Here is a 9818-nt window from a genome sequence, read left to right as displayed (position 1 = left end):
GCTTTGATTCATTTTGGTCGTAGTGGACCACGACCTTATGAAGGGGGTAATTTTCATCCCATGCAACAAAACAATTGATGCTCTTGGGATGGCAGATGCAATGTACCGAGAGGTCTACAAGTGGTTTGGACTCCCAGACAAGATCATCAGCAACCGAGGACCGCAATTTGTGTCCAAAGTCTTCCAGGAACTTTGCAAAATGACTGGGATTCAATCGGCCATGAGTACGGCATTCCACCTGCAGACTGACGGCGAGACAGAATGAGTAAACCAAGCGCTGGAGATCTACCTCTGCTGCTTCACTGCCAATGATCCGGATAAGTGGGCTGACCATCTTCACACCATGCAATTTGCTCACAACTCCCGCAAGCATTCCACGATGAAGACATCCCCATTCAAACTCATGATGGGATACGAACCTCGCGGAATACCCACCGCGCACCCTGGATCAAACACGCCGCAAGCAGCTTATCGCCTCAAGGACTTGCAAAACATCCGTGAGGAAGCACATGCGGCAATGGAGATGGCCCAGAATGTCCTGGCCAAGAGAGTAAAAAGGAAGGGGGGTTCCTTCCGTAAAGGTCAGCTGGTATGGCTAGACTCCCGGAACTTGAAGCTGCCGTACCCGTCCAGGAAACTAGCCCCGAGGCGAGAAGGGCTGTTCAAAGTCCTAGACAAGATCGGAACGGTCGCATACAAGCTAGACCTCCCTAGCACCTGGCGAGTCCACCCCGTTTTCCACGAATGGCTTCTATCTCCCTACTCGGAGACGGAGATCCATGGTCCGAACTACACGAGGCCACCTCCTGACCTTATCGAGGGCGAAGATAACTACGAAGTCGAAGCCATCATCGGACATCGAAAGAACAAGAGGATGCGACGCCGCGAATATCGCGTCAGGTGGAAGGGTTACTCAACAGCCGATGACTCATGGGAGCCCGAAGCGAACCTGACTGGGACGGCTGACGAAGTGTTGACAGAGTATAAGAACAGGAAGGATTTGAGCTGAATCGACAGCAGCTCTACCCAGTCGCTACATCCCCACTCGCACCAACATGTCTTCCACCCTCTCGTTTCTCGACCAGTTCAATGCCCCCTCGACCGAAGGCGGGAAAAGGCTCTCAATCTACACCCCTAAGCACACCCACGTCGGCGACAGCACCTTGCTGACGTTCCTTCTCAGTAACCCCACCGACGTTTTCAACAAACTCAAAGCCCACAACCCCGAGGCAACCAATGCCACCGACCGCGCGGCACTAGAGGCGTATCTCTCCGCCCGCCGTGAATATGACGAGGCTGTCAAGGCAGCCGACGAGGCCATCGACCACCACAAGCGGCTCCTACGCCAACAGGACGACCGCGTCCTCACCGAGCTCATCCGGCTCGACAATCTGAAAGTTGCCCATCGCTTTCAACCGCTCTTACCACGCAGCATCCGGGCACGACACAACAAATTCATCCCGCGCGCCATCCCCAACGCGTACTTACCCCTACCCGCACCCCTACCGACGTCTGCCTTCAGGCGCCTCCCGATCCCATCCCCTTTCCTCCAAGCAACGCTGCGGAGCACTACCATCCCCGCTGACTGGCAACCCAACCCTGGTTGGACCCCAAAGGGAAGCTGCAGGAGATGCGGATCGTCTCGACACTGGGTACGGGACTGTCCGGACGTACGATGCGCAGGATGCGGAAAAGAAGCCCCTGGACACCTGGAGCGAGAGTGTGGAACCAGGCCGATGAAGCGACACGTATCCGCACCACCTGAAGAACCTGCGCGACGCGTGGGGGTGGTCATCGACAACGTGTTCCTCGAAGGAATCATCAACGAAGCGAAGGAGAGGAAGGAGAAAGAAAAGCAGACGAAAGCGATACCCATCCCTCCACCGCGTAGCGCTAACCCCGAACCCCCAACCAGTCCCGTCGCGGGACCTTCGCGCCCCCGCCCCGATACACCCGTCGTCTTTCGCAAAGTCGATCCCGACTGGACACCGGACACCACTCAATGGACGTGGGACAGCTCCTGGCCGAATCAGAAGCACCTCTCTGGCGAGGAATGGATGAACGAAGGGAGGAACGCACGCAAGGAATGGTTCGACGAAGAGGAGGACGACGGCGTAGATTGGGAGTTGTATGGAGACGGTGAGCAGTAAGTAGTCGAATGGGACTTCGACTCTGGTAGGGGGGTAATGAAACATTTGTCTTTCCGTTCTATTCCTTGTACTACTAGCACCCATACTGGCGCCTGTCTTAGCGCTCACCCGCAGGTTGAACATTATGTAGCTTACATAATGGGGTCCGTGCGCACTTCGTGCCTGGTATCGTACCACTATGTTTCTTTCTTCACTAACACGACCACATAGACACGATGGTCCGTGCGCAGTCGGTCCTTGTATAAGTAGTTGTACCATTAGTCGGTCGAACCCTAAGTTCGACCTGGTTATTCATTCAAGTCTCTGCTCCTCTTCGCTTGGGGTAGTGGTCATTCTCGACTTCCTCGCTCGATCTTCAGGACGACGCACTGTCCATAAGTCCTCGCTCGTCGTCTATGAGTCAGGCATCGATATAGGAGTACAGACCGTTGTATCATGGTCCGTGCATAGCTGGTACTTGTATAAATAGTTGTACCATTAGTTGGTCAGACCCTAAGTTCAACCTGGTTATTCATTCAAGTCTCTGCTCCTCTTCACTTGGGGTGGTAGTCATTCTCGACTTCCTTGCTCGATCTTCAGGACGACGTACTGTCCATAAGTCCTCGCTCATTGTCTATGAGTCAGGCATTGATCTAGGAGTGTAGACCATTGTATCAGGGATACTGTAGTGACTTAGGGTTAAGCAACAGGGAGCAAACAAACCTAAAGGCTGGGGGTGTTCAACTGGGTTGACCAAAGCAATGGTGAGCAGGCTCAAACCTAAGGCTAGGGACAAGAAATGTATTAAGTTAGTAAAGGTAAGTAAAAGGGGTATAGGGGCTTACTGACCTAGGGAGAAGAGGTCAAAACTGAGGCCCCTAGGGCAGCAGAGGCAGGTTTATATACATGTGAGGTTCAGGGCTGGCTGTGTGCACTGGTCTGTGCGCAGCTGGTCTGTGTGCACTGGTCTGTGTGCAGCTGGTCTGTGTGCAGCATTGCTATGTCACAGCCACTGAGACAGCAGCCCGGTGAGTCAGAGAGGCTGTGTAAGCAGTGCTCATGCTATTCCGGGCTGTGCTGCACAGCCATCTAATCTAATTGATTGAGGTAGTGTGACCTGTCCATGTCAAGCACTGCCCCACACATCAAGATCGCTGGTTCGAATCCAGAAAAAAGAAAAAGAAAAAAAGAAAAAGAAAAAGATCCGTGATGTAGCAACTTGTGATAGTGCTGGTGTTTCCAAGGAGACTTGTTGACTTCCTGTACTCCAACTTTGTTATCTCTACTGCATCCATGGATGACACTGCAGCTGGGCTTGAGATTGAGGGTGTGCTAGACTTGCCAGCCCAGTGCATGCTCATGCCTTGGTGGCGAAGGGGTGTTTTCGAACAACTGCAACATGACCAATGTGTGTGCTGTCGAGATGCATGACTTCTGCCTGTGCGAGTGGGAGTGTGCACTGCCTCCGCCATAGCACCCACTTCTTCACTGGCATTAGAGAGGTTGATGCTATGGCAGAATGCGGATGCCCTCACATGGACGGGATTGCAATGGCACAGTAGGCATGTTAGGTATGCTTTTTGTCGCTGCCATTGTCTGCGCTTGAGTATTCCACTGCGTCAACAAAGGGTCAGATCTACAAGTATGTGAAGACCATCATTAACTTGCGGTAGGCTGCATGAGGAGTTTTGATGAGTGCATGTCTGAGATGCTTTCCATTGGTGAGTCAATCTGCATGGTGCACAAAATCACTTACCTTTGTTGTGATAATCAGCTGGACAAGTATTGCCCTGGTTTTTGCCCACTTCCCAAAGAACTCCTCATCATTGGGCTCTTCAGAGTCTTCCAAGCCCAGTAAGTTGTTATTCCAAGGCTGTTCACCCATTGATGCTGCATGCAGGCTGCCCTCCTAGTGTCTGATATAAAAACCGTGCCAGATACAGTGAGCAAACTTGCACACTGTTGAAATACGCTGACCTGCATGATCAGGAATGAGCTCAAAAGCTCGGGTGCATGAGTAGCTGGGGGCTGGAGGCCCCTATCATAGTATATAATGACCATGCACGATGTATGTACACTACGTAATTGTCCCTTATGGGCATCGCTACACCCATGGACAAATGCACCCTGCACCGTCGCACCCTTGTTCCAACATACACCACCTCTGGACACACTGTCTCAGTCAGCAGCACCTCAATGTGGCGCAAGTGCGACACCAGCATAATAAGTTCAGGTGATAGTGACACAATGGCAAGTCCACATATGCTACCAGCTGTGATGCTTCAATGCTGACCAAGTGCAGTCAGCACCCAAGTTGCCAGGTGCAGTGTCAGCCCATGGACCATGTCCATGCCCCTGGACAATGGCTCTCCAATAAAGATGGACACCCTGTCATGGCTCGGCCAACCCCCTTATTACATGCCCTCTGGCAAGGCCACTGCTGGCATTACCACAGGTAGGCACACAAGGATGCAGTCTCTCCAGCACATCAGAGTGTTGACGCGCAGAGGAAAAGACCTACCGGAATGGCAGCCTGCAAGCATCGCTGCCAAACAGGCAGAACAGATGTGCCACCCATCGATGTGCCAAGGATGTTAGATGAGTCTTGCACCCGGGGCTGATGGTGCACCCACTCAGGGGCTCCGGACACTTGTTCAGCCCGGACAAGGCAGGTAAGCCATTCTGCAATGTTCTATAATGTTTGGAGCACCGCCGCCCTGTAAATAAAGTACATAGTCTGAAAAAGAAGAGTTCAGTTCCCCTGCTCCATAGTAGTACAAATGACACTAGAGGCATGCTCACCAAGACCCAATCCGCCCACACCGGACGTCGACTCTTCTGCGTTGCGTGCCCGAGTCCTCATATGCATGATCTGCATGCCAGGCTTCCTCGACCCCAAACCACTCGCCTAGCCCGGCGACTTGATCAGCCTGGTGACAGTAAAGAGTTTTTATTTACTTACCACACATCTGGAGCCCACCACAAGGGGTCCCAAGAGTGCATGCACTGTCAAGCTGTATGAGGAATACTCAACCATGCAAGGATGTCCAGAAGATCAACATCAGTGCCCAGAGGTGCACCATCGGGTGGCAGCTCAACATCAAGCACAGTCATCGTTGCAAGCCTACCACATGCAGGATCACAAGATGCCCCAAAAACCTTCAAGGGGAAGTTCTCCGAGGTAGAGGTGTTTGTCAAATAGTATGAATTGTTATGTCAGCAAAAGGGCATCACTGATGACAAGGACATTGTTACCACTGTCACCCGCTACACCTCACTGAAGGTCAAAGACTTGATCAAGACCCTTGAGAGCTACAAGATCCCGAGTTGGAAAGACTTACGAGCTGACTTGCTCCAATACTACAATACAGACCAGAGCACACAACAATACACCCTCAGCGACCTCATGATGTTCCAGGTCTGGTCCGCAAAGCAACCCATCAGATCGCTGGATAAGTGGCACCGCTACACGCAGAAGTTCCAGCATGTCACGGGATGGCTGCTTGAACACAGCATGATCACGGAAAATGTGTGTGCTATACACTTCTGGAAGGGAATGCACATGAAGCTGCATGCACACATCATCATCAACCTAAAGGTCAATGACCCAAAGCACAATTATTGTACTCCCTTTTCAGTGGACAAGGTGACCACAGCTGTGGAAACGTACCTCCAGCGCAATCACTTTGATGCAGAACATCTGCTGTCAGATCAGGAGACTGCTGACAGCTTGGACGACTCCAGCAATGAGGATGATTCATCCTCCAGTGAGGATGATGTCCGTAAGAAACCCCAATGAGCGACACATCAGAAGACAAGGAGTAAGCGAGTCAGCTTCCAAGACACCGCACTAAACACAGAGGATGACTCACCAGTCAGCAGGAAACAATGCAAGCAACAAGAGACCAAGGAGATGGAGAAGTTGATCTCTCAGCTCAATTGGATGTCAATCAGTGACCCCTCCTATCCAGTGCTATATTTCCGTGCCTGTAGAATGGACCCGTTAGTTGCTCAGGTGGTTCACAAACCCGTAATGATGGGTGCCACTGTCACAGTGATGACAATGCCCGTCCCGGTCATGGATGTGCACACTGCAATGGGATCAATCAACCGGGGATGCTTTGGCTGTGGAAACCCCGGACATGGAGTGCGGGACTGTCCTGAGGTGTTGCAGCTCCTCTCTGATGGAATTGTGACCCGTGACATGAGTGGGCAGATCATCATGAAGGATGGCGGACATGTTGCATGCATGTGCAATGAGCCCATTGCGCATGCCGTCCGATGTTTGATGCTGCTACAGACTAACTTCATTGCCATGAGCTCTGGCGTCCTCTCGGCCTAGCTAGATGACAAGACACAGACAATGAGTTTGATGAGCACACGTATGTGATGCCTGCTACCCGATCTGGTAGGATGACCACTTGCGCATGAAAGGAGGTTGCTGCAGAACCTATCGCTCACCCAAAGGACCGCTCTCGCAGGTCTGCAGTGGAGGGACTGATCACACACAGCCGCACAGCTGCCCCATCGCAAGAAGCACCCCCTGTTTGGGACCCTCCACCGCATGAACCGCTTTTGACTCAACCCATTGAGGTTCTGCCACTGCGTGTCACTGTGGACCCCAACAATAGTGATGCATTCATGGAGGATGACACCCACAACCTGGATGAGATCACAACAAAGCCAAGGGTATCTGCCGACTCACTGAAAGGCCTGGAAGCAACAGGAAAGCGAGTGCCGAGACGGATCGAGCTGCAGGCACAGATTGACCAAGCTGACATCCTCGACAGAGTCCTGGGCACATCAGTATCCCTAAAGATTGGGAAAGTGCTCGCCATATCAAAAGACATGTCCCATCAGCTGCAGAATGTGCTAAAGCTACGTCAAGCAGCCATGGTGGCTTTGACAGTTGTCACACCATCAAGAGGCACTCTCATCAAGCTGCAGATGGAGTGTGATGACCGACCAGTCACTGCAATCATCGATACAGGCTCCCAGCTAAACATAGCTCACTGGCGAGTATGGAAGAGCATGCTCCGGAGGCCCATGGACGTTACCTGCTTTGTCAACATGAACGATGTGAATGGGGGGTGGGTGTGTTAGCTGGATTGGTGCAAGACATGCCACTGTCATGTGGGAGCATCACAACTAATGCATCACTGTGGATAGGCAACTCAGTCCCTTTCAACCTCCTGCTAGGGTGACCATGGCAGTGGGGGAACCTGATTTCCATTGACAAACGACAGGACAGTACATACCTCCTATTCAAAGACCACAACTTGAATGTCCGACACAAAATTCTGGTAACACCAGGCAGACACGATCAAGGATGGCACTTCGATCCTGATGCCTTCTCAGCCAAGTTGACCCATAGCCCAGCTGCCACCGCCTCAACCTACTACCTACAGACAGAGGGAGAAGACATCAGCCTAAAACCCGGTGGACAGACAGGGGTGGCGGCATTGACAGACTTGTCAAGCGTGATCGAGGAAGTTACCTGATCCAGACCTTCCACCACTTCGTCAGCCCCTGATCAAGTTGGACATGCAATGGGCGCACTTGGATACCAGTCAGCTGCCAATGCCGAGACATCCCTGCTGTCTGAGGGTACAAGACATGGGCAGGTACAAAGCTACACACTGGAGGTGAAACCAAAATCACACTGCAACACCCCACTGATCCCGTCACTGGTGAACATGCCCACTCTCCATCTATGTCCTATGGTGCTAGAAAGAACACAAACATGGTGACAAAATACAGGGTTCTGACTTCGAACTGATTCAGAGGACTTGACCCCCATTACCCTGCTGCGTGACACCCTTTGCATAGCTATCCATCAGCAAGGGCTAAAGGGCAGTACCTTTCTCAGCCTCTCATCTGTGAGCATGGTCGAGTACACACCCATCACGATATAATATGGGTTTAGCCACCTCATGGTCAGTTTGCAGGCCACGCGCGCAATTCAAGACAAGGGTTCCGGCGAGATTGATGTTGCGACTTGGGGTCAAGCAACAGGGAAAGAACAAACCTAAGGGCTGGGGGTGTTTGACTGAGTCTCACCGAAGCGATGGTGAGTGATGCTCAAACCTAAGGCTAGGGACAAGATAAGTTAGCATTGAAAAGGTAAGTAAGTACATGGGCTTACTGACCTAGGGACAAGAGGTCAAAACTGAGATCTTTAGGGCAGCAGAGGCTGGCTTATATATAGGGGAAGATAAGGGCAGGCTGTGCATGCTGGTCCATGCACAGCTGGTCCATGCACAGCTCGTTCGTGCACAGCTCGTTCATGCACAGCTGGTCCATGCACAGCATGCTAACGCAGCCCCGGGGGCTGGTGAGTCATAGCAGCTGTGTCAGCGGAGCCCAGGCTGTGCCATGCACTGCCATCCTATCTAATCTAATCTACAGGAGAACATGATGTGCCGGCGAGGCTTGTCCATTTGAGCATATAGTACAGAGGTTGTGGGTTCGAGCCCGCAGAAAGGAAAAAATTAAAAAACGGCTAGACACCGTGTCAACTCGTGACAATCGAGGTGTGCCAGGGGATTTTCATAACATTCTTCATCGAGGATGCCCAGGCTCCTGCAGGAGCATTCACAACACCAGTCCTGAGAGAGATGAGTCAAATAAACGCCCCCAACACCAGTAGCCTCGATAATCACCCGGCCATGATGACTACAAGCCCAAACAGCTCGCAGCTAGCAGGGGGTTACATCCCTGCTCTTCCCCATTCACCTACAGAGAGTGAGGTCTCATTCTGGGATCGTGAGCTCAATAATGCATATGCCTACGACTGGCTGTGCCACGATCTCAACGAGATTAGCTGGTGGCGACAGTTGATGGTTAGAGCTTTCTGAGCAGTCAATGAATGTGCACGTACCGAGGGTCTGTACACTTGCATGCTTGAAGAGGGCGAAGGTGGCCCGCTTGACCTTGCAATACAGGAGCACTATAGTGTGGATGGACTGCTGGAGAATGGGGCAGGCAACCCTTTACTCCATGAACTTGACCGCTATGATTGGTTCGAAGACCGCCTATCATTTGATGTTGAAATGATGCAAGATGACACCACAGCAGTGTGATCTCTGATAGATGCCTTGCTCCACACCAGTCAAGTCATGTGCCTCCTGGACTCCTTTTGCTCCCGCATCAACAGATATTGCAGTGCGGTGATACGACCTACGAAACCCTAACCCCTAACCTGGGTGCGACCTAAAGGGACTAGAGAGACAGATTATAGTCTTAGTGAGAGGGGAGTTAGCAGCAAGGTGTCCCGTGGTTCGAGTGAACACGAGAAACGCCTTCAGAAAAGGCTACGAACACTAGGGAAGGTACGAGGTGGCTCGACACGTTGTCGAAGCTACTCGGAGGCTGTGGGTGGTTAGTGGAGACGATCGAAGCTCGGCAGAGCTCTTCGATGTATCATAGAGGGAAGAGACACGATTCGATAGGGTGGACTTAGCTAGGACGTGGTTCGAGGTGCAACGCAGTTCTTCGACAATAGCCGAAGTCGAAAGGTTCGTCGAGACGGTATCGACGAGTACACGCAGTAGACGAGGTTTCGAGGTTATGCAGCGAGGAATGAAGTGACGCAGTTGAGGGCTTAGACGCAGGGCAAACTTGACTTATGAGCTCTGAACTCGAGGGGGGAACCGGATCTTGTGTTTTTGGAAAGAAGTACGACAGATT

At 51.9% G+C, this 9818-nt stretch overlaps 2 protein-coding genes across 2 annotated transcripts; both read left to right on the top strand.

Moving 5' to 3' along the window:
• Nucleotides 1-1055: 1055 nt before the first annotated feature.
• On the top strand, nucleotides 1056-2347 carry POSPLADRAFT_1141283 (hypothetical protein; the record flags this gene model as incomplete). Its single annotated transcript, XM_024485281.1, has 2 exons — nucleotides 1056-2146; nucleotides 2281-2347. The coding sequence occupies 2 exons, from the start codon at nucleotides 1056-1058 to the stop codon at nucleotides 2345-2347; spliced, it is 1158 nt and encodes a 385-aa protein (XP_024339407.1).
• A 2125-nt stretch (nucleotides 2348-4472) lies between these two features.
• POSPLADRAFT_1046060 (hypothetical protein) lies at nucleotides 4473-7630 on the top strand (the record flags this gene model as incomplete). Its single annotated transcript, XM_024478937.1, has 7 exons — nucleotides 4473-4584; nucleotides 4767-4801; nucleotides 5350-5658; nucleotides 5683-5907; nucleotides 6145-6380; nucleotides 6611-7223; nucleotides 7376-7630. 7 exons carry the CDS (start codon nucleotides 4473-4475, stop codon nucleotides 7628-7630), a joined length of 1785 nt encoding a protein of 594 aa, XP_024339406.1.
• Between the last annotated feature and the right edge of the window lie 2188 nt (nucleotides 7631-9818).

The sequence above is a fragment of the Postia placenta genome, assembly GCF_002117355.1.
Source record: "Postia placenta MAD-698-R-SB12 unplaced genomic scaffold POSPLAscaffold_6, whole genome shotgun sequence".
Classification (NCBI taxonomy): Eukaryota; Fungi; Basidiomycota; class Agaricomycetes; order Polyporales; family Adustoporiaceae; genus Rhodonia; species Rhodonia placenta.
Note: the sequence above shows the minus strand (reverse complement) of the source record. Positions and strands in the feature narration are given on the sequence as shown.